The following is a 26100-nucleotide window of genomic DNA, read 5'->3' on the forward strand; positions in this document are numbered from 1 at the left end:
TGCTCTGTGATCACTCACTGTTAGACTGCTCTTTGATCACTCACTGTTAGACTGCTCTTTGATCACTCACTGTTAGACTGCTCTGTGATCACTCACTGTTAGACAGCCCTGTGATCACTCACTGTTAGACAGCTCTGTGATCACTCACTGTTAGACAGCCCTGATCACTCACTGTTAGACAGCTCTGTGATCACTCACTGTTAGACTGCTCTTTGATCACTCACTGTTAGACTGCTCTGATCACTCACTGTTAGACAGCCCTGTGATCACTCACTGTCAGACAGCCCTGTGATCACTCACTGTCAGACAGCCCTGTGATCACTCACTGTCAGACTGCTCTGTGATCACTCACTGTTAGACAGCCCTGTGATCACTCACTGTCAGACAGCCCTGTGATCACTCACTGTTAGACAGCCCTGTGATCACTCACTGTTAGACAGCCCTGTGAGTGATCACTGTTAGACAGCACTGAGATCACTCACTGTTAGACAGCACTGAGATCACTCACTGTTTAACCCATTGACTGCTGCTGATGAGCACGCTTGTCAGTGAAGGGCTGTCACATCACTGAGATCCGACACATCTTACAGGTCAGGATGTCAGTGAAGGGCTGTCACCTCACTGAGATCAGACACAGCTTACAGGTCAGGATGTCAGTGAAGGGCTGTCACCTCACTGAGATCAGACACAGCTTACAGGTCAGGATGTCAGTGAAGGGCTGTCACCTCACTGAGATCAGACACAGCTTACAGGTCAGGATGTCAGTGAAGGGCTGTCGCCTCACTGAGATCAGACACAGCTTACAGGTCAGGATGTCAGTGAAGGGCTGTCACCTCAGTGAGATCAGACATAGCTTACAGGTCAGGATGTCAGTGAAGGGCTGTCACCTCAGTGAGATCAGACACAGCTTACAGGTCAGGATGTCAGTGAAGGGCTGTCACCTCACTGAGATCAGACATAGCTTACAGGTCAGGATGTCAGTGAAGGGCTGTCACCTCACTAAGATCAGTAACAGCTGACAGGTCGGGTTGCCAGTCACCATTCCTGACTTGAACTTCATGTTAGGATTGCATTACTTTGTTCACAAAATCAAACTGAACACTCTGAGAGCACACAAAAAGCACTGACCGCACTTCAAATGCAGGCCACACTGGTCTGATGTCAGCAAGGTTCACCAATCACGGGGTCAAACATTCACTTCAGTCAAGTTTATCAACAAAACACTTTTTCTTTTGCAGACCTCAAAGACCTCCCCCCACCCCCAAATGTTTCAGATTCCTCAACAAACCAAGCAATTCCACAATTCTGTCACCTTTTTCCAATGCTGCTAGTTCAGGCACAGACAACTGAAGACGATGCTGTGGAAAAAATCTAAATGCATGCAGATAACCATAAAAAAACCACCTGCCAGTTGATATTGCACTAGAAAGCTGCACATGTTCACAGACATTGTCTGGACTGAAGCTTTTGATCATGGAAGAAGATTTCTTCCTAACCCTTCCTAAGTCAGTCCACCCACCATTTACTGCGATATATGGTCAGAACGTCAGAAATCACTGATGACATTTCCACTTTGGGTTGTAGCGTGCCCTCAACCCCCCTCCAAGACACAAAGAACACACACACACACATTGTGTAGTAGGCCCACTGCATCACTGTATCAGCACCACAAAGGTCAAGGTCAGCTAAAGCCCCTGAAGAGCCTGCACACTGGCCTGGGGGGTGGGTGGGGGGGGGGTCTTTCCGTCTGAGGATCTGCAACGTGCGTAAGTCATATGAAGTTCACAGATCTGACACTTGTTTCTTGCTGCCTTCAAAAAAGCCACATGGAATCAAGAATGGAGTAAAAATCACCCCCCCCCCCCCCTCCCATCCCATTTTCATGTGATAAACCGGATCCATCCTTCCTTCCCAAAGCCCCAGCCCCAGGTGAGAGGTGAGAGGTGTGCTAACTGGAGTCCCTGCCCACCACCTGGGTGTTGAACACCTTGATGCAGGTGGTTTCCGGCAGCGACAACAGCAGCCTCTGAGTGAAGTCGTTGACAGTCACGTGAATGACGTCACTGCCACACGTCTCCATCTCGGGGTCCAGCGTGGCGCCGGGCCGAAGCAGGGGAATGCTGACAGCAGGGAATGGGGGTGAGGAGGGCGGGGCGATGCTGGGGGAGGAGGAGGAGGGGCGCACCACCACCCCCCACTCCAAGGTCCTCAGGCCCTGCAGTCCCACCACTGCCGCCAAGGCGTGTGAGTTGACCAGTGCCGGCTGTGGACACACATCACACCACATATCACATAATAATAATAATAATAATATTTGGACGCCCTATCTCAGGAGAGCCCAGAGCGTTTACATATACAATTACACATACATACATTGATGCAGATACACTTTGTAATATTCATTTCCCTATATGCATCACAAAATAAACAGGTCACACACACACACACACATTCACACCAGGCATTCATACCGATACAGCCCCATTCCTCTCTCCACCCACCAACAATCGCAGACAGACACACAGGGCAGGAAAACTAATCATAACAACTGTGGAAAAGGCGAGTTCTGAGAGCTGATTTGAATGAGGACAAAAACTGAGCGTGTCGCATAGAATAAGGGAGTTCGTTCCAGATGACAGGTCCAATGAAAGAGAAAGCACGTTCCCTATACAGTTTCTTTCGCCTGCTTGGTATGCGAAAAATTCGAGTGTCACAGGAGGAGCGCAGAGACTGAGAGTGGAATATAGATCTGGAGGAGTTCCTGAAGATGAGGAGGAGCAGAGCCTGAGATGATGTTCTAACAAATAGTAGCAATCTTATATTGGATTCTGAAAGAAACTGGCAGGCAGTTATTACGATGTAATAATTAACTGCAATGTTTTTAAAAGCGAATATGTGAAATGCTTTTATTTCAGAACATATGTTTATTACTCTTGTTTAATCAAGTTATCCGCGTGTGTGGGGTGGGTGGGGCAGGGGAGGGGGTGCGTGTGCGGGTGTGTGCTGATTATCTGGTTGTGGTTTTCCGCAATTCATCTTTATTCTTATCTGTCTATTATAATCAATGTGCAGTATAGTAGGCTATGTTTATAATTATATTCAAATAATGTTTCTTAATTATTTCTGTTTTTACATTAACTGATTAAGAATACTAGTTATTACCTGCAGTGTGTGCATGTATGTATGAAACGATGTATGTGATATTTTTTACATTTGTATCTTCGTAATATTTGTAGGGGCTGTTGTTGGCTTTTACAGTTATGGTCCCCATGTTGTTTACTTGTCTATGTTGTGATAATGCACCTGACCAAATTTCTCCAGTTGGAGATAATAAAGTTATTCTTCTTATCTTATCTTCTGCGTGGAGGGGAGAGATACAGTCATGTTTGCGTGCCTTGTAGACAAGGCGGGCAGCACAATTCATCACTTTTTGAATTTTTTCAATGTACTTCTGGGGGAGACCTGCTAACAGAGAATTGCAGTAATCTAATCGTGAGAGAACAAGGGATGTAACAAGGGTCTCTGTTGCATCAACAGTCAAAAATGGTCTGATAGAAGCTATTCTGTGGATTTCAAGGTAGGCAACTTAGCAAATTTTTTAAACGTGATCTTTCACTGAAAGCTTACTGTCAATGACAACGTCAAGATTACGAGCTTTGCTGGAAAAGGGGATGTTTCTATGTCCTTTAGAGAAGACCGAAGTTCTGACGGGTTGGAAGAATCAGTAAGAATCACTTCAGTTTTATCCTCATTTGACTGTAACTTGTTTACGAGGGTCCAAGCCTTCACATCACTGATACAGGATCGCATGGTAGAAAACAAAATGTCAGACTGAGATTGATCACCTAAGTTGTACATTTCAGTGTCATCAGCAAACATATGATGCTGAATGTGGTGTTTGGAAATCACCTCGGACAAAGGTTGGGTATACAGAATGAACAAAATCGGCCCCAGAACGGAGCCCTGGGGCACTCCGTACAAAAGAGGAGATGGATCAGACTCATATCCCAGGACGGAGACAGCCTGCTTTCTTTCAGTCATGACACGAAGAAATGAAGTGCCGTATCCTGAACACCAAAACGAAGCTTCACATGCTCTAACAGAATACTGTGATCGATTGTATTGAAAGCAGCACTTAAATCAAGAAGCGTCAAAACAGAAATCTGATTAGAATCACCTGCAACAAACAGGACATTGAAAACTCTAAACAAAGCTATCTCCGTACTGTGACTGGGTCTGTAAGCAGACTGAAAAATGTGGCCAAGTAATTTTTTTCTGGGGACACACATCACACCACGTCTGGGGACACACATCACCACATATCACATATCTGGGGACACACCACATATCACATGTCTGGGAACACACATCACACCACATATCACGTCTGGGGACACACCACATATCACATGTCTGGGGACACACATCACACCACATACCACATGTCTGGGGACACACATCTCACCACATAACACGTCTGGGGACAAACCACATATCACATGTCTGGGGACACACATCACACCACGTCTGGGGACACACATCACACCACACACCACATGTCTGGGGACACATCACACCACGTCTGGGGACACACATTACACCACATATTGCATGTCTGGGGACACACATCACACCACATATCACATGTCTGGGGACACACATCGCACCACATATCACATGTCTGGGGACACCCATCGCACCACATACCACATGTCTGGGGACACACATCACACCACACATCACATGTCTGGGGACATACATCACACCACATACCACATGTCTGGGGACACACATCACACCACATATCACATGTCTGGGAACACACATCACACCACATATCACATGTCTGGGGACACACATTGCACCACATACCACATGTCTGAGGACACACATCACACCACACATCACATGTCTGGGGACACACATCGCACCACATACCACATGTCTGGGGACACACATCACACCACACATCACATGTCTGGGGACACACATCACACCACATACCACATGTCTGGGGACACACATCACACCACATACCACATGTCTGGGGACACACATCGCACAACATACCACATGTCTGGGGATGCACATCACACCACATATCACATGTCTGAGGAAACACACATCACACCACATATCACATGTCTGGGGACACACATCGTACCACATATCACATGTCTGGGGAAACACACATCACACCACATATCACATGTCTGGGGACACACATCGCACCACATACCACATGTCTGGGGATGCACATCACACCACATATCACATGTCTGGGGAAACACACATCACACCACATATCACATGTCTGGGGACACACATCACACCACATATCACATGTCTGGGGACATACATCACACCACATACCACATGTCTGGGGACACACATCACACCACATATCACATGTCTGGGAACACACATCACACCACATATCACATGTCTGGGGACACACATCGCACCACATACCACATGTCTGGGGACACACACCACACCACATATCACATGTCTGGGGACACACATCGCACCACATACCACATGTCTGGGGACAAACATCACACCACACATCACATGTCTGGGGACACACATCACACACCACATGTCTGGGGACACACATCACACCACATACCACATGTCTGGGGACACACATCGCACCACATACCACATATCTGGGGATGCACATCACACCACATATCACATGTCTGAGGAAACACACATCACACCACATATCACATGTCTGGGGACACACATCGCACCACATACCACATGTCTGGGGACACACATCACACCACACATCACATGTCTGGGGACACACATCGCACCACATACCACATGTCTGGGGACACACATCACACCATACATCACATGTCTGGGGACACACATCACACCACATACCACATGTCTGGGGACACACATCACACCACATACCACATGTCTGGGGACACACATCGCACAACATACCACATGTCTGGGGATGCACATCACACCACATATCACATGTCTGAGGAAACACACATCACACCACATATCACATGTCTGGGGACACACATCGTACCACATATCACATGTCTGGGGAAACACACATCACACCACATATCACATGTCTGGGGACACACATCGCACCACATACCACATGTCTGGGGACACACATCACACCACATATCACATGTCTGGGGAAACACACATCACACCACATATCACATGTCTGGGGACACACATCGTACCACATACCACATGTCTGGGGACACACATCACACCACACATCACATGTCTGGGGACATACATCACACCACATACCACATGTCTGGGGACACACATCACACCACATATCACATGTCTGGGAACACACATCACACCACATATCACATGTCTGGGGACACACATCGCACCACATACCACATGTCTGGGGACACACATCACACCACATATCACATGTCTGGGGACACACATCGCACCACATACCACATGTCTGGGGACACACATCGCACCACATACCACATGTCTGGGGATGCACATCACACCACATATCACATGTCTGAGGAAACACACATCACACCACATATCACATGTCTGGGGACACACATCGTACCACATATCACATGTCTTGGGAAACACACATCACACCACATATCACATGTCTGGGGACACACATCGCACCACATACCACATGTCTGGGGATGCACATCACACCACATATCACATGTCTGGGGAAACACACATCACACCACATATCACATGTCTGGGGACACACATCGTACCACATATCACATGTCTGGGGACACACACATCACATGTCTGGGGACACACATCACACCACATATCACATGTCTGGGGACAGACATCACACCACATATCACATGACTGAGGACACACACATCACATGTCTGGGGACACACATCACACCACATATCACATGTTTGGGGACACACATCGGACCACATATCACATGTCTGGTGACACACCACATATCACATGTCTGGTGACACACCACATATATGTCTAGGGACACTCATCACACCACATATCACATGTCTGAGGAAACATATATCGCACCACATATCACATGTCTGGGGAAACATACATCGCACCGCATATCACATGTCTGGGGAAGCACACATCACACCACATATCACATGTCTGGGGAAACACCAGTTCACAGCCTCAGAACCTCTGGTCACCAGTTCACAGCCTCAGAACCTCTGGTCACCAGTTCACAGCCTCAGAACCTCTGGTTACTGATTCACAGCCTCAGAACCTCTGGTTACTGGTTCACAGCCTCAGAACCTCTGGTTACTGGTTCACAGCCTCACAACCTCTGGTCACCAGTTCACAGCCTCAGAACCTCTGGTTACTGATTCACAGCCTCAGAACCTCTGGCTACTGGTTCACAGCCTCACAACCTCTGGTTACTGGTTCACAGCCTCACAACCTCTGGTTACTGGTTCACAGCCTCACAACCTCTGGTCACCAGTTCACAGCCTCACAACCTCTGGTTACTGATTCACAGCCTCACAACCTCTGGTCACCAGTTCACAGCCTCAGAACCTCTGGTTACTGGTTCACAGCCTCACAACCTCTGGTCACCAGTTCACAGCCTCAGAACCTCTGGTTACTGATTCACAGCCTCAGAACCTCTGGTTACTGGTTCACAGCCTCAGAACCTGTGGTTACTGGTTCACAGCCTCAGAACCTGTGGTTACTGGTTCACAGCCTCAGAACCTCTGGTTACTGGTTCACAGCCTCAAAACCTCTGGTCACCAGTTCACAGCCTCAGAACCTCTGGTTACTGGTTCACAGCCTCAGAACCTCTGGTCACCGGTTCACAGCCTCAGAACCTCTGGTTACTGGTTCACAGCCTCAGAACCTCTGGTCACCAGTTCACAGCCTCAGAACCTCTGGTTACTGATTCACAGCCTCAGAACCTCTGGTTACTGGTTCACAGCCTCACAACCTCTGGTTACTGGTTCACAGCCTCACAACCTCTGGTTACCAGTTCACAACCTCACAACCTCTGGTTACTGGTTCACAGCCTCACAACCTCTGGTTACTGGTTCACAGCCTCACAACCTCTGGTCAGTGGTTCATTCCCGTCTGACGGTAACATCTTGCGCTACACTATTGTGGTCACAATCTGCTGACCAGTGTCCAAGCGTTCCTTGGTCAAGGGGGGCCAAGTTATGGCAACTGACTGGTCCTCAGTCTCAGTGTAATTCACAAGCTGTTGAGGCGAGTCCACTGCCACTCAGAAAATCATGTGGTTTGTTTATAAAAAATATTTTATCTTGGATTTATTATAATGACTACAACTGATGTTACAGAAACATTTCCTTTATACACCTCCCCTTCATTCTTTACTTTGTAATTAGTTTTCATGCCAACGTTTACAGGTGATAGCACTGTGTTTCGTGTAATTAGTTTTCATGCCAACGTTTACAGGTGATAGCAACGTTTACAGGTGATAGTGCTGTGTTTCGTGTAATTAGTTTTCATGCCAACGTTTACAGGTGATAGCACTGTGTTTCGTGTAATTAGTTTTCATGCCAACGTTTACAGGTGATAGTGCTGTGTTTCGTGTAATTAGTTTTCATGCCAACGTTTACAGGTGATAGCACTGTGTTTCGTGTAATTAGTTTTCATGCCAACGTTTACAGGTGATAGTGCTGTTTCGTGTAATTAGTTTTCATGCCAACGTTTACAGGTGATAGCACTGTGTTTCGTGTAATTAGTTTTCATGCCAACGTTTACAGGTGATAGTGCTGTGTTTCGTGTAATTAGTTTTCATGCCAACGTTTACAGGTGATAGCGCTGTGTTTCGTGTAATTAGTTTTCATGCCAACGTTTACAGGTGATAGTGCTGTGTTTCGTGTAATTAGTTTTCATGCCAACGTTTACAGGTGATAGCACTGTGTTTCGTGTAATTAGTTTTCATGCCAACGTTTACAGGTGATAGTGCTGTGTTTCGTGTAATTAGTTTTCATGCCAACGTTTACAGGTGATAGTGCTGTGTTTCGTGTAATTAGTTTTCATGCCAACGTTTACAGGTGACAGTGTTGTGTTTCTGTTTCACTGAGACGTGTCACTGATGTAACTGATTGTGAGTAACTTTGTGACTTTCTACAGATGGCTGTTTTAGGGTTAACTTCTGACAGTAAATTTTCCTCTTAACTATGTTTTCTGCCAGGGGAACGAGCGGGTATCTATTACTAGTTCATTATAATCTCTAAAAACGGTTCTGCTTCCATAGAGGTTTGTAATATATACTGAGGGTAACAAAAAGGTACCCTAGTTTAAATACTGGAAGGAAGACAGGGCAGGGGAAGGACTTTACAAGGCAGGGGGACAGGGCAGGGGAAGGACTTTACAAGGCAGGGGGACAGGGCAGGGGAAGGACTTTACAAGGCAGGGGGACAGGGCAGGGGAAGGACTTTACAAGGCAGGGGGACAGGGCAGGGGAAGGACTTTACAAGGCAGGGGGACAGGGCAGGGGAAGGACTTTACAAGGCAGGGGGACAGGGCAGGGGAAGGACTTTACAAGGCAGGGGGACAGGGCAGGGGAAGGACTTTACAAGGCAGGGGGACAGGGCAGGGGAAGGACTTTACAAGGCAGGGGGACAGGGCAGGGTGAAAAGCTGACAGGGGCGGGTGAGGACTGACCGACAGGCCGTGGTAGGCATTGGGCCAGACGACCAGTGTGTCCAGGTGGGGCAGGTGACTGAGGGCCCGCTCCAGGGTGGCTGGGATGGTGAACAGGATCAGCTCCAGGCGCTGCAGTCTGCACGCACAGGGATAGCAGTCACACACACACATATAGGACAGAGACACAAACACACACACAAACAAAAAGCCCACATACACACATATATGTAATATATAACACACAGATATTCACAATTGCAATATAAAAGTGAGACACACACACACAGACACACACAACACACACAATTTACACACACATAGAGATAAAATATACATAATAAAAGTGGCAAATAGTAGATATACAATGCAAAAAAACACATAATAAAAAGGACAATTACAATACATACACACACAGAGATATAACACACAGATATTCACACACACACACACATAAAACACATACATGTATACACACATACAATTTAAGTGACATATATAATAAACACACACATTCACACACAGACATACACACAGATAGACACAGGAGGTATATGAAAAACAAACACAGGCATGTCTACTTCCTATGCTGAGTGTTGCAGTGGAGACAGTCAGAGGCCCACTCACTTGGTCAGCTTGGAGACGGCATCCCCCAGGCCACAGTCTGGAATCTCCCCCCCACATTCCAGACGCAGATGCTGCAGATTGCACAACTCACCCACTGCTCTGTACGTCTGCACAACACAGGCACCAAACAAGAGGTCAATGTTTATACATTTTTTTTGGTTGTAAAACAATCATTTCAGACGGGAAGTGAAAATATTAATATACGAAGGGAGGCTACAGAATACACAATACAAAATATGACATTCTCTCCAAAGAGAAATTACTCTTTGGTGTAAAACACATAAAACAATATACTACAATCTAAGTCATCCAATATGTATATATAAAAGACATAAAAAGTCTGACTGTTGACTTAAAAGTAATCCCTAAATATGATGATCACAGCCACACACATGCAATTATAACTCTAGACATACAACATTCTAAAATGTTAACTTAGAGTAAACCCCACATACAATAATCAGTCATACACAAACGATAATGTGCCATTCAATAGTATGTTTAAAATATAATGTCATATCATGCACACATATGCTTTGGCACACACTAAATGGAATGACACAACTCATTATCAATCACTATTGTTTAACAGTTGAATTGACCTTGGAATAAAGCTGTATTTCATTCTGTCTGTTTTGAGTTTCAGGACACTGAAGGATCTGCCAGAAGCTGATGGTAATTTGCCAGAGTATGGCTGCTGACACTTGAAAGACACATGGCTTTCTGTCATACTCTGACATTGTACGATTGTAGCTGCAGCTACTTTTGATTTCTCCACTTGGACAGACTAGCTGTTTGCACAGGACAGGAATCAGACCTCTGCCAGAGTGTCACCAGTGGGTCACAGCACAGTGTGTGTGATCAAAACGTTTATCTCACTTATTAGCATTTTGTACTGCTACAAAAGGAGGAATAACTTTGTGCAATGCCCCATCACACATACTGGTGATTGAAGACATTTACTTCAGGTCTCAATTTTCAAATCTGCATGTTATCATTTAAAAACAAATAAAAAGGAAAGGTTACTGTAGAGGAGGAGGAGGTGTGTGTGGGGGTGGGGTTGGGTGGGCGTGGTTGTATTGTGAGTTGTTTTCAACAGGGTAAATGAATTGCTACAACAGTTTCAGTTTCAATGTATCAAAGCATGCAGACTGATCCATATATGTGATACCACATCTACTTTAAAACAAAACAAAACAGAACAGAACAGAAAGAAGAAAATGGAAAAAACATGTCTGCTTAGAATGCTGGGCTCCTGTTGCCAAACAGAATAAATTCCTGAACAGCTAAGAAAATGATGGGTCAGGAAGGGAAGGGTGGGGGTCAGCAGTGTTCTCTGTTACCGCACACCCAATCACCTGGAATAAAGGTGTTATCTAAACTATTCATATGACTTAAACACTCCTGTGGCGTTGGATGCAAGAGGCAGTCAAGGCGCCCCATCGTGCACTGTCCTCAGCCAGCTGGCTGGTGTCAGGATATTCATGCCCAACCTATTCTACCAATATCTAACCATTCTACCAATGGTGGCATTCCTCTACACATGTGCCCACTGTACCCATCTTTTCAGTCAGCTGCCAACGAATGTACCCACCTTACCCACCCTTTCAATTAACTAAAACGACGCACCCAACTCTTTAGTGCACAATAAACACATGTACCCAACTTTTTAGAGCACAACAAAAACATGTACCCAACTCTTTAGTGCATAACAAACACATGTACCCAACTCTTCAGTGCAAAACTAAAACATGTACCCAACTCTGTAGAGCACAACAAACACATGTACCCAACTCTGTAGAGCACAACAAAAACATGTACCCAACTCTGTAGAGCACAACAAAAACATGTACCCAACTCTGTACAGCACAACAAACACATGTACCCAACTCTCAAGTGCACAACATATACATGTACCCAACTCTGTAGAGCACAACAAACACATAAACCCAATTCTTCAGTGCACAACAAACACATGTAACTAACTCTGTAAAGCACAACAAACACATGAACCCAACTTTGTAGAGCAAGACAAACACATGTACCCAACTCTTCAGTTCACAACAAACACATGTACCCAACTCTGCTGAGCACAACAAATACATGTACCAAGCTCTTCTGTGCACCACAAACACATGTACCCAATTCTTCAGTGCAAAACACACACATGAATCCACTGCTTCAGTGCACAACAAACACATGTACACACCTCTTCTGTGCACAACAAACACATGTACACACCTCTTCAGTGCGTAACAAACACATATGCCCAAACTCTCCAGTCAACTTCGAACAAAAGTACTGATCTTATCAATCAAACTACAAAGATGCATCCACCTCTTCAGATCACAAGAAACACAAATACCCACCTATTCAGTGCACAACAAACACCTGTACACACATCTTCAGTGCACATGCACCTACCTCTTCAGTGCACAACAAACACATGTACCCAACTTTTCAGTGCGCATGCACCCACCTCTTCTGTCCACTGCAAACATTCTCCCAGCTCCAGCACTCGCAGCTGCTTCATGTCGGCCAGGAAACTGAACTCGCTGTCCCGCAGAGCGCACACTGACGTCAGAGACTGAAACACAGGGTAACTGGGTATGACCACCAGAACAGCAGAGAAGGCAGCTGCTGTCCCAACCATCTGGGCCAGAATGTGATTATTGTGGAGAATGTCTTGCCCAAATTACATCCCAACTCTCTCGGCCAAGAGGGCTGTAAGACGGTTGGTGCTGGGATGGTCCTGAAATGTCAACTGGCCCCCAAGGCTGCAGCACTAAGAGCCAGTGCAACCTTTCCATCGTCATAGTCTTTCACACACAAAAAAAACTAAGCTGTAAATGAATTCCCATCGTAGTGTGGAGTCCACTGATTTTACAACTCTGTCACTTCTCTGTTGGCCCGACTTTCAGCTGTAAGCTTATGCCCCTCTCTGGTATTAGCCGAGCGTTGAACCTTCCTAAACTGGGAACAGTTTCATCTGTTGGGAGGAAGGGAGAGAAAGAGAGGGAGAGGGAGACGAGGGGAGCAGGGGCAGAGAGAGAGGGAGAGGGAGACGAGGGGAGCAGGGGCAGAGAGAGAGGGAGAGGGAGACGAGGGGAGCAGGGGCAGAGAGGGAGACGAGGAGAGCAGGGGCAGAGAGAGAGAGAGAGAGAGAGAGGGAGAGGGAGACGAGGGGAGCAGGGGCAGAGAGAGAGAGAGGGAGAGGGAGATGAGGGGAGCAGGGGCAGAGAGAGAGGGAGAGGGAGACGAGGGTAGCAGGGGCAAAGAGAGAGGGAGAGGGAGACGAGGGGAGCAGGGGCAGAGAGAGAGAGAGAGGGAGAGGGAGACGAGGGGAGCAGGGGCAGAGAGAGAGGGAGAGGGAGACGAGGGGAGCAGGGGCAGAGAGAGAGAGGAGAGGGAGACGAGGGGAGCAGGGGCAGAGAGAGAGAGAGGGAGAGGGAGACGAGGGGAGCAGGGGCAGAGAGAGAGGGAGAGGGAGACGAGGGGAGCAGGGGCAGAGAGAGAGAGGGAGAGGGAGACGAGGGGAGCAGGGGCAGAGAGAGAGAGAGAGGGAGAGGGAGACGAGGAGAGCAGGGGCAGAGAGAGAGGGAGAGGGAGACGAGGGGAGCAGGGGCAGAGAGAGAGAGAGAGAGGGAGAGGGAGACGAGGGGAGCAGGGGCAGAGAGAGAGAGGGAGAGGGAGACGAGGGGAGCAGGGGCAGAGAGAGAGAGAGAGAGAGAGAGGGAGACGAGGGGAGCAGGGGCAGAGAGAGAGAGAGAGGGAGACGAGGGGAGCAGGGGCAGAGAGAGAGAGAGAGAGAGAGAGAGAGGGAGACGAGGGGAGCAGGGGCAGAGAGAGAGAGAGAGAGGGAGAGGGAGACGAGGGGAGCAGGGGCAGAGAGAGAGAGGGAGAGAGGGAGACGAGGGCAGCAGGGGCAGAGAGAGAGAGAGAGAGGGAGAGGGAGACGAGGGGAGCAGGGGCAGAGAGAGAGAGAGACAGACCGACACAGAGTCAGAGTGAGACAGACAAAGGGGCAAGGCGAGGTGCGGCAGTGCAGTGTGTACCTACCAGGGTGTGCAGGTGTTTGAGACTGGCCAGCTCAGGCAGGGAGCCACTGAAGGTGAAGCTGGGCAGAGCCAGGGACGACACCCCGCTCAGCCGCAGCTCCTGAAGCCTGGTCAGCCTGCCGAACCTCCCCACGTCCAGCTTCGTCCATGTTGTCCTGAACACAACACACAAACTAATCATGCCAATGATGCACACCCAACACACACGCACACACGTCATGCATGTCACCCTTACGTCACACACAACCCACACAAAACATAACACAACATGCACAAGACATATACAACACACACTCAAATCTTGCGTGTACATGTAACACAAATATACACAAACCTGCACACACTTAAAACTGAACACAACATATATGCATATATAGTATATACACATTACCACGTCTGAAGCTTCTCTTACATCTCAAACCTTTCTTCCCACATCTCTAGCATCTCTTACCACATCTAAATCTTCTCTTACCACATCTCAAACCTCTCTACCACATCTAGCCTCTCTTCCACATCTCTAGCCTCTCTTCCCACATCTCAAGCCTCTCTTACCACATCTCAAACCTCTCTACCACATCTAGCCTCTCTTACCACATCTCAAACCTCTCTTACCACATCTCAAGCCCCTCTTCCCACATCTCAAACCTCTCTTACCACATCTCAAACCTCTCTTACCACATCTCAAACCTCTCTTCCTATACCTCTAGCCTCTCTTCCCACTTCTGAAGCCTCTCTTACCACATCTCAAACCTCTCTTCCCACACCTCCAGACTCTGACCACATGTGAACCCCCCCTTACCACATGTCCTCCTGGCTGAAGTCAGAGATGTGCTCAGCATGCAGCACCTCCACATGTGTCAGGCTCTCAGCCACAGAGTGCAGCACGTATGCAGGCACCAGGCCAAACTGCAGGCACCGCAGCTCCGTCTGGGCGTTGACGCAGTCCCTCAGGCTATCCCAGAACTTCATGCGCTCCTCGTGAACTTCGCTCTCTGGCTGCACTTTCAGTAGGTTCTGTGAGGGAAGGGATAGTTACATGTTTTAGGTACGGCAGTATGCATAAAGACTGGATGTAAACTCTTGACTGCGCTGTTGATGTACTGCGTACGTCATGAAATGTTGCTCACCAATGCTGTATTGACGTACGCTGTACGTCATGTTACAATGTTCTATGTTTTGAGTCCCACATTACAGAAAATACAGTCTACTAATCATTACATTAGCTCCCCTGAGAGCTCTTTATCTCCTGAGTTCCATAAGCTAAAATATTCACCTCATTGTCATATTTATGCTGAAAGTTTTGAAAGTTTGTACGAAGCTCAAGCTGTGTTTGCAAGGCCATAGCTGAACGCAGACAAACCCCAACACTTGCACAAATATTGGAAGAAATCTTTCACGATGCAAACAGTAGAGATAAAAATTGTGGACTGAATGAGACAGAACTGCGTGAAGTTGCTGCCGAAGACACCGATTTTGACATGGATGGGGGTGGGAGGTGGGGTTGCTTGATGAATATGAAAACAGACAAGCTCAGCTGATTCAAGATGCAGGTGGGTGTTTACGAGGTTAGTCAGTTTATTATTTGCTTTCTGTTTGTTGTTATGTTGTTATGGACTTGGACACTGTTGCTCAGCCTTGACAGTGTGTGTGGTTGATCACAACAGTCACAAGAAAGACTGGATGATATTCTGGTTGATGCTGTAGCACCTACATGATGGAATGACAGTCCCAATTTTTTTTTTTTAATTGCATTTTATAGAATTTTTGTGTCAGATTTACTCATTATTTGAACATGTGAGTATTAAAAACAAAATCTTGGTTCATTTTCCTTTCATTTGATATATACTTTTTTGCACTTTTCTTCAGTACCTTTTGAAATATAAGCAAATTAAAATCATTGGTGTGTTTTTCTTGTTTTTTCTGAAAATGTTCTCTGCATAGGCTATAGCAAAACATACTAGCCGTGAAGGGGTTAAAAGGATTTTCAAATCCCCAAACTACATTGCTGTCCATTCACCTCCATTGCACACTTCAAAGAAAATGTTCAAATTGCAAATAAAATCTGTGCAATGAAAGCACTTTCTGAGCATGTCATGCCTGAATGCAACAGTAAACATGATGACAGCTTACTACGCAGCATGTTCAGCATGTGTACAACAGCACAAACACTGACAGTTAACCACAAACCATGGTGATGGCTTACCAAAGAGCGTGTTCGAACACAGGCCAGAAAACGCGCTGCCCTTCCCCAGTCTCTGATCCGCAGTCCTTTCAGGTTCACCTTCTGCCACTGTAAGGGGAAATGACAGTGTGAAGCTTTGACAGTATGGATTACAGCTACTTTTATTCCCAGTTAGTTTTCATACACATGCATAAATAACAAAAGAAATACCAAAAACACACTCCTAAACAGCACCAACATGATGCATGCATACAAATGTGCATGAAAATTGACAAAATTTCTGACTGTATTTTTAATGGATCGACAGAACAAGGAAAGCAAACATTTTTTTCTTTTACTGTTTTAGTAGCAAATAATAAATAAATCATTATTCTGGCATAATACATCAGTCGCACTCCAACAAAACTCAATTCACACCTGTGTAAATAAGTATGTGTATGCTGCATACATGCACTTGTATTTTGTCACCATATCACAAAACAATGTATACCACATAAAACAGATGTGATCATTTGTTCGGAGACTGCTGTCACTCATGGCATAACCTAATACTGCAACCATACAAAATTTCACTGCATATTCAGAACAATACAGAAAATCTGCAACTTTCCCAAAGTTGTAGAGCGATACATACAATACAAAGTAAACAAGGTAAGAGTGAAGAAAAATACTTACTAAACACCTTTCCTGTGCTATTTTCTGCCATGTCTGACATACCTGCCCAGCTCTGAAAATGAAATTGGAAAAGATTAAAGTTTAGATCATGTTACACATTTAAGTATGCATACAGACATATGCACATACCATCACCTTTTGAAACTTCATTATTATTGCATCCTTTCAGTAGCTGAATCTATGACTTACGTTCACTTGAAGCCCAGCAAAACTGTAATTGAGGGAAATGTAAACTGACATTTGTAGAAAAAAAAACAAAAAATGTAGCTCCAGTTTCTGACCTGTTCACCGAAGGGATCAGATTGGAATACACAAATACCTCATCACACGCATCTTGGCTGATACTTTACAAGTACACACACAAACACAGAGTGTCTTTCCAATATCAACTGGTCTGTATCATATGGACACGATATATGACATACTACACACAGAACACTGTCTTCACATTTTCTTTCAAGTGAAGACTGTGTAACGAAATACCCATCTGAAGTCAAAGGCGGGGTTTGAATACAAACATACCCACACACAGAGACATGTACATGCATCACGGACTGCAATGGGTCCATGCCCACCACAGGTCTGTCACTACACACACACACACCCTGCAGGTCTGTCACTACACACACACCCTCCCTGCCCAACACAGGTCTGTCACTACACACACACCCTCCCTGCCCACCACAGGTCTGTCACTACACACACACACCCTGCCCACCACAGGTCTGTCACTACACACACACCCTCCCTGCCCACCACAGGTCTGTCACTACACACACACACCCTGCCCACCACAGGTCTGTCACTACACACACACACCCTCCCTGCCCACCACAGGTCTGTCACTACACACACACCCTCCCTGCCCACCACAGGTCTGTCACTACACACACACCCTCCCTGCCCACCACAGGTCTGTCACTACACACACATCCTCCCTGCTCACCACAGGTCTGTCACTACACACACACCCTCCCTGCCCACCACAGGTCTGTCACTACACACACACCCTCCCTGCCCACCACAGGTCTGTCACTACACACACCCTCCCTCCCCACCACAGGTCTGTCACTACACACACACCTTCCCTCCCCAACACAGGTCTGTCACTACACACACACCCTCCCTGCCCACCACAGGTCTGTCACTACACACACACCCTCCCTGCCCAACACAGGTCTGTCACTACACACACACCCTCCCTGCCCACCACAGGTCTGTCACTACACACACACACCCTGCCCACCACAGGTCTGTCACTACACACACACCCTCCCTGCCCACCACAGGTCTGTCACTACACACACACACCCTGCCCACCACAGGTCTGTCACTACACACACACACCCTCCCTGCCCACCACAGGTCTGTCACTACACACACACCCTCCCTGCTCACCACAGGTCTGTCACTACACACACATCCTCCCTGCCCACCACAGGTCTGTCACTACACACACCCTCCCTGCCCACCACAGGTCTGTCACTACACACACATCCTCCCTGCTCACCACAGGTCTGTCACTACACACACACCCTCCCTGCCCACCACAGGTCTGTCACTACACACACCCTCCCTCCCCACCACAGGTCTGTCACTACACACACACCTTCCCTCCCCAACACAGGTCTGTCACTACACACACACCCTCCCTGCCCAACACAGGTCTGTCACTACACACACACACATCCTCCCTGCCCAACACAGGTCTGTCACTACACACACACCCTCCCTGCCCACCACAGGTCTGTCACTACACACACACCCTCCCTGCCCACCACAGGTCTGTCACTACACATACACCCTCCCTGCCCACCACAGGTCTGTCACTACACACACACCCTCCCTGCCCACCACAGGTCTGTCACTACACACACACCCTCCCTGCTCACCACAGGTCTGTCACTACACGTACACCCTCCCTGCCCAACACAGGTCTGTCACTACACACACACCCTCCCTGCAGGTCTGTCACTACACACACCCTCCCTGCCCAACACAGGTCTGTCACTACACACACACCCTCCCTGCAGGTCTGTCACTACACACACACACCCTCCCTGCAGGTCTGTCACTACACACACGCCCTCCCTGCTCACCACAGGTCTGTCACTACACACACGCCCTCCCTCCCCAACACAGGTCTGTCACTACACACACCCTCCCTCCCTGCCCACCACAGGTCTGTCACTACACACACACCCTCCCTGCCCAACACAGGTCTGTCACTACACACACACACCCTCCCTGCCCAACACAGGTCTGTCACTACACACACACACCCTCCCTGCCCACCACAGGTCTGTCACTACACACACACCCTCCCTGCCCACCACAGGTCTGTCACTACACACACACCCTCCCTGCCCACCACAGGTCTGTCACTACACACACATCCTCCCTGCTCACCACAGGTCTGTCACTACACACACACCCTCCCTGCCCAACACAGGTCTGTCACTACACACACACCCTCCCTGCCCACCACAGGTCTGTCACTACACACACACCCTCCCTGCCCACCACAGGTCTGTCACTACACACCTTCCCTCCCCAACACAGGTCTGTCACTACACACCCTCCCTCCCCAACACAGGTCTGTCACTACACACACATCCTCCCTGCCCACCACGGGTCTGTCACTACACACACACCCTCCCTGCCCAACACAGGTCTGTCACTACACACACACACCCTCCCCAACACAGGTCTGTCACTACACACACCCTCCTCCTCAACACAGGTCTGTCACTACACACACCCTCCATCCCCAACACAGGTCTGTCACTACACACACACCCTCCCTGCCCAACACAGGTCTGTCACTACACACACACCCTCCCTGCCCAACACAGGTCTGTCACTACACACACACACCCTCCCCAACACAGGTCTGTCACTACACACACCCTCCATCCCCAACACAGGTCTGTCACTACACACACACCCTCCCTGCCCAACACAGCACACTCCTCCCACCAAACAGACCACACCAACACACCCGAGGGTCATGAGCATCAAACCCGACTCACCTCAACAGGTCAGGGATACTGAGGAACCTGAAGATGGCCAACATACAGTCAAAGCCACCATGCAGCCGGTGGATAGCGCACTGAGTGACGGCAACAGCCCTCCTACTTCGGCAATGTCTGACACGACTCCCACCCTCGTCACCTTGCCGTTTCTTTGTGGAGACGCTGTGTGTTGAGGGAGGAGAGTGGGCCGTGGACACAGGCAACGTGTTTCCACTGTCGCTGTCCTGACAGGTCCCTGCAGAGCCAGAGGCTGAAGCGATCCCAATGTCACCACTCTGACAGAACGGAATGGCGCCTGCAGACGACGACAATGCACGAGCGATGGCACTGGTGGGATGAGAGAGGAGGGAGGCGGTGCTGACGGATGCCTCAGTGCCCCCCGCCTGGCTGTCTCTGCTGGCAGCGGTGGTGTTGGCGGGAGGGAGGGGGGTGGCGGTGGTGACCATGTTGTTGCAGACGGTGGCTGCCAGCTTGGTGTTAGTGTTGGGAGGAACTGGGAAGGTGCTCGGAGGGAGCAGCACCTTCACAGAAGACAAAGTGGACTGCAAATAATGAGCCAGTGGGTCAGGCATGCCATGCAAAAAGCAAACATTTCATGCAGAAAAAAGGGCGAGGAAAGTCAGGAGGAAAGCAGTAAGGAACAAGTACAGACATCCATGGAGATTGAGGAAAACAGCAGCAAGCTAGTCAAACTTGGACAGTCAGAGATTAGAGAAAACAGCAGCAAGCAAGTCAAACTTGGACAGTCCAGAGATTAGGGAAAACAGCAGCAAGCAAGTCAAACTTGGACAGTCCAGAGATTAGAGAAAACAGCAGCAAGCAAGTCAAACTTGGACAGTCCAGAGATTAGAGAAAACAGCAGCAAGCAAGTCAAACTTGGACAGTCCAGAGATTAGAGAAAACAGTCAGAAATAAGTCAAACTGACATCTGGACACAGTGATTACAGAGAACAGTACAGAACAAGTCAGGCTGTGAGAGTCAGGAACATACTGAGAGAGTAAGTAAAACAGTATGGAGCAAGTAAAACTGTGACAGTCAACAACGTGCAGAGAGAGTAAGTAAAACAGTATGGAGCAAGTAAAACTGTGACAGTCAACAACGTGCAGAGAGAGTAAGTAAAACAGTATGGAGCAAGTAAAACTGTGACAGTCAACAATGTGCAAAGAAAGTAAGTAAAACAGTATGGAGCAAGTAAAACTGTGACAGTCAACAATGTGCAAAGAGATTATGGAAAACAGCAAGGAGCAAGAAAAGCCAGCAAGGGTCAAGGAAATTCAAGAGAAGACAAGGAAAAACCAAGAGTGGTCAGTACACTGCCAAGGACAATTCTTCACTGTACGGTCTCCTTATCAATCCAAATAAATTTACCTTGTCTCCGAAAAAAAATACTTCAATTAAGATTCAGAAAAGAAAACCCACAGTACTGATTCAGTGATTGATTTGGTTGTCCAACAACTGATTCAGTGACTGATTTGGTTGTCCAACAACTGATTCAGTGATTGATTTGGTTGTCCAACAACTGATTCAGTGACTGATTTGGTTGTCCAACAACTGATTCAGTGACTGATTTGGATGTCCAACAACTGATTCAGTGATTGATTTGGTTGTCCAACAACTGATTCAGTGACTGATTTGGTTGTCCAACAACTGATTCAGTGATTGATTTGGTTGTCCAACAACTGATTCAGTGACTGATTTGGTTGTCCAACATTAACTGTAAACTGGTTTCCAAAATGATTTCTGATTTGTCATGCTCCGAAAGGAAAGCAGGTGACACTGAAGTGATGTGTAATGCATTCATGACTGCTTGACAGTAAGTGTGTGGACAAGTTGTGTGCAGACTGATCCAATTAAGCTGCATCATATATGTTTTTGCATGTGTGTCTTATTTCCAATGGGATAAACTGTGTCAATGATAATCAGCAGATATATATGCACCATACAATATCTCCCCATGTCACATTACCCTATTACTCAGAAACAAAATCATAAGCAGATATCATGTGCATGACTATCCCCTACCCTGCAGAACAGTGACACAGGGTTTCTACATCTGTGACCAATTCAGTATTTTTTAAGACCTTTTCCACACTGTACTGAAAATTTTCCATATCAAATGCAAAGCCAAACTGAATCAAAATTCATCTGTTATACTGCTGACATAAAAGATTAGCAAATATCCTGGTATAAATCTTCAATTTTCATCAATTTTGGGGTTTAAAACAATTTTTTTTATATACTGACATTAAGCTTTGTCAACAGTACCGGTCAATTGTTTTCTTAAAATTCCAAGACTTTTTCAGACCCTAAAGGACAAAACATCCTTTTCCAGCCCTGGAAACAGTTCTCTCATTTCCCCAAAGACTTTTTCACAGCCCTGGAAACAGTTCTTTCATTTCCCCAAAGACTTTTTCACAGCCCTGGAAACAGTTCTTTCATTTCCCCAAAGACTTTTCCACAGCCCTGGAAACAGCTCTTTCATTTCCCCAAAGACTTTTCCCCAGCCCTGGAAACAGTTCTTTCATTTCCCCAAAGACTTTTCAAGCCCTGAAAATGTTTATCTCATTTCCCCAGACTTTTCAATTCCTGGAAACGGTTCTATCATTTTCCGAAAAGACTTTTCCAGCCCTGGAAGTGGTTCTCTCTCATTTTCCCAAAGACTTTTTAAGTCCTGGAAACGGTTCTATCATTTTCTGAAAAGACTTTTCCAGCCCTGGAAATGGTTCTCTCTCATTTTCCCAAAGACTTTTTAAGTGCTGGAAACGGTTCTATCATTTTCTGAAAAGACTTTTCCAGCCCTGGAAACAGTTCCCTCACAAGACTTCCATGACTGTACGAACTCGGGTGTTAGCCAAAATCACTGGACAACCTGTTCCACAGCCAGGAACCACTCACACATACATGTATATAATGTCAGTTCAGTTCCCAAGCCAAACATCTGTGATCATGCTCTTATGTATAACCCCATGATTGGTGAACCGTTGAGAAATGAGATCAGTATGGCCCGAGTCACCACTCCACCAGCCCACCCACCCCCCAACTCCATGCAAACCCTGAGTGACAGCAATGAGTGGCTGTGTGCATGCACAAGGCAGGTACCTTGAGTCCCTCCTTGGTGCTGATAAGGCAGGAGGGGGGCACCACCACCTGGGCGTTGTTCAGTTTCAATGCCAGTGGCTGGTTCAGGTTCAGGCGGCCCAGCAGTGAGGCGGGCAGCGTCATCATCTGGGGCTGAGGCACACCACTACCCGACACTGGCAGACAGACAGTATGGGCACTGGGGGGCAGCACAGTCAGGGGCAGCGCAGTGGAAGGAGGAGGAGGAGGAGGACGGGGAGGGGCAGGGGGCACCACAACCACGCCTGGAGCAGCGGTTAGGCGGGGTGGGGGTCTGGCCTGGAGGGGAGGGATGACACAGTAGCGGACTGACCCCACCCCGGGAGTGGAGGTGGTGGTGGTGACGCCCTTCACCAGCTGGGGCGGGGTGGAAGGCGCGTGTCGCACGGGGATGGCCCCCGGTGCTGTGGACGAGGACTGCGCCAAGGTGGTCAGATTCCTCAGCAGCTGGATGGCGTCCCTCCGGCCGTCAGAACGCACCGCCGACACCAGGGGGGTGGGTGCCGTGGTGATGAGGGGGGAGGGGGCTGTCTGCAGGGAGGGGAGGGAGCCCCCAGGGGGGGGGGCCAGGGGTGCCCGCACCACTATCACCCTGGGTGGAGGGGGAGCGGTGGAAGAGGGTGTGGTGGATGTGGGGGTGGGGACTGTGGAGGACGCAGAGACTGGAGGTCGAGTGGTCAGCACGGAGCATGCAGGGGAATCTGAGGTGGCCACGTCTTTACATCTCTGAAACACAGCCAACCCCTCAGCTGCTGAGCAAACATGGCTAACTCATCTCCAGTAACATAATATGATAAAAAAAAAAACCCAAAAAACATTGACCTTGACCATGATGAACAACCACCACCACCCAAATAAAACAACAGCAAAACCACACCTCATAGCTCACGACCTTAAAGAGCATACAGATAAATACAGATTTGTTTTATCTACCACCCCCCAGGACTGGGCTTTTCTAGCCCAGCAGAGGTAGTCAACACTGTGTGCCACTTGACCTACCAGGCACTTGAAGGCCCCCGGCAGGGTGTAGGCTGGGTTGACGTTGACACACTGGTGGTGGAACAGACACATGCACACACAGCACTGCAGGGAGGGAGCCACACCGTTCAGACCTGGGCAGGCGTTGCTGCACAGCTGACCCTCCATCAGAAGTGTGTTGTCTCTGGATTTGCTGCTGCTGCTGTGGGGAGTTAAAAAACAACAACAACAACAAACAATTAAACCTTACTTCTTTAAGCTTTGACAGAGAAATGCATATGTTTTGGATTTTGGGCTTTTTTGATTTTGAAAAGTCAAAAGTGGTTTCCTTGCCCCTCTGTCTTTGAACCAATAGTGATACAAAAGGTCACATTTATATCCATCAGCACAAACTTTTCACCGCACCACAACCAAACCCACATGCGTTAGACACCAAAACATTTGACATTGTTACTTCTTCAGTTATAGTCTAGCTGACTGCACAAAGCCATTATGCTTTATGGCATGTATAAGGACAGATCATAAATACAACTGATACCACAGAAATCCTACCTGGGCTTTTTCAGTTTGATTCGAGGCATGGTGCTCTTCCGAGCTGTGGGTTTCATAAGTGGCCTTGCTGGCATCTGAGGTGAGCGATGGATGTGAACTGTTCCTACATCATCCTCCCCCTCCCCCTCACTGTCAACAAGCTCCTCCTTGATGTCAGCAGGCAGCAGCATCATGCGTGGCGTCTTGGGTCCCTCCTCCGCACCTCCCACCCTCCTGTCACCCCCACTGTCAAAACCATCAGTCTTGTCAGCAACAGCTCCTGCATAGAGAGACTCATCTGCTCGGTCAATGATGATGTCTGGTTCTGGCAGGGACTGGATGAGCACTTCACGTTCAGGTGAATGCTTCAGCTTGGGCTGCTTGCTGCCTTTGTGTTTGACAAACGTGCGTCGTTTGTTCCAGTCTGGAGATGACTCCTCCTTCCATGGGTCATAGTCCTCGTCGTCAGTCTCCGACTCTGTGTCGCTGTCCTCACACCTCAAGTGCAGAAAAGATCTGTGTTTTGATCTGCCTGAGGTGGGGGCTGACTTGGGCTGTGGTGGGGATTGCCTGGCTGTGTCTGAGGATTCAGGCTGCATGCTGACAATGCTGGATCCCATCCTTGCAGCCTTCACCTTCACCTTTTTGAGTGGTGAAAGAGTTTTTGATGATGAGCCACTTCTCCTTCCCAGCCTGCTGCTCCCTGCCTGACGCACTGTCTCCCAGGGCTCTTCCCAGATGGTTTTCTTCATGAACGTGAAGTTGTCTGCCGTCAACACCCCTGGTTTCTCTGACACTGGAAATCCAAAAGGAAAACACCAACGTAACAGACATAAGGCTAGTTCTCAGAAATAAAGGCTATTTGTGTGACAGAGCACCCAAAAGAAAACTTATTCCAGACACCAATAACTTATCCTAGACACTTGTTCTGTGCCACATAAAGCTGTTCAGTCTGCAACATATTCAAAGAGGAAAAAACAAAACGTGTCAGCTCCTTTCTGTATGGTACATAATTTCAAACAACAAGCTGTTCTGTTCTTTCCTGAACCAAGAGGTATTTTCTAGAAATACTGAGCCACTTTGTTCTAACTAATGACAACCAGATCTGATCCATTTTCAAAGATTTCACTGCCAGCTACTGTCACTGGGTCATGCTTCCAGTTTCTCAAATCATGCTGTTAAAAACTCTCAACACAAAACACACTGTTTAGGAAAGCACTTTTGAATATGAAATCCCTTTCAGAGAAAGGCATATTTACA

General features: G+C 47.7%; 1 protein-coding gene across 3 annotated transcripts in view; it reads right to left on the reverse strand.

Moving 5' to 3' along the window:
• Positions 1-278: 278 nt before the first annotated feature.
• The window catches only part of LOC143281335 (uncharacterized), a 37194-nt gene continuing 11372 nt past the window's right edge, over positions 279-26100 (reverse strand). For 2 of the 3 annotated variants that reach the window (XM_076586532.1, XM_076586533.1), the window contains exons 6-17: positions 24862-25636; positions 24331-24511; positions 23314-24057; positions 20211-20755; positions 17179-17230; positions 16525-16611; positions 15121-15335; positions 14323-14476; positions 12743-12850; positions 10264-10370; positions 9658-9775; positions 279-2263 (exon numbers count right to left, since the gene is read on the reverse strand). In XM_076586532.1, the coding sequence (XP_076442647.1) occupies positions 1949-2263; positions 9658-9775; positions 10264-10370; positions 12743-12850; positions 14323-14476; positions 15121-15335; positions 16525-16611; positions 17179-17230; positions 20211-20755; positions 23314-24057; positions 24331-24511; positions 24862-25636 (3401 nt within the window). In that variant the 3' untranslated portion in view covers positions 279-1948. The remainder of the gene's footprint in view (positions 2264-9657; positions 9776-10263; positions 10371-12742; positions 12851-14322; positions 14477-15120; positions 15336-16524; positions 16612-17178; positions 17231-20210; positions 20756-23313; positions 24058-24330; positions 24512-24861; positions 25637-26100) is intronic. The other variant, XM_076586534.1, reaches the window with a different exon arrangement.

This window comes from Babylonia areolata, chromosome 4, assembly GCF_041734735.1.
Source record: "Babylonia areolata isolate BAREFJ2019XMU chromosome 4, ASM4173473v1, whole genome shotgun sequence".
Classification (NCBI taxonomy): Eukaryota; Metazoa; Mollusca; class Gastropoda; order Neogastropoda; family Buccinidae; genus Babylonia; species Babylonia areolata.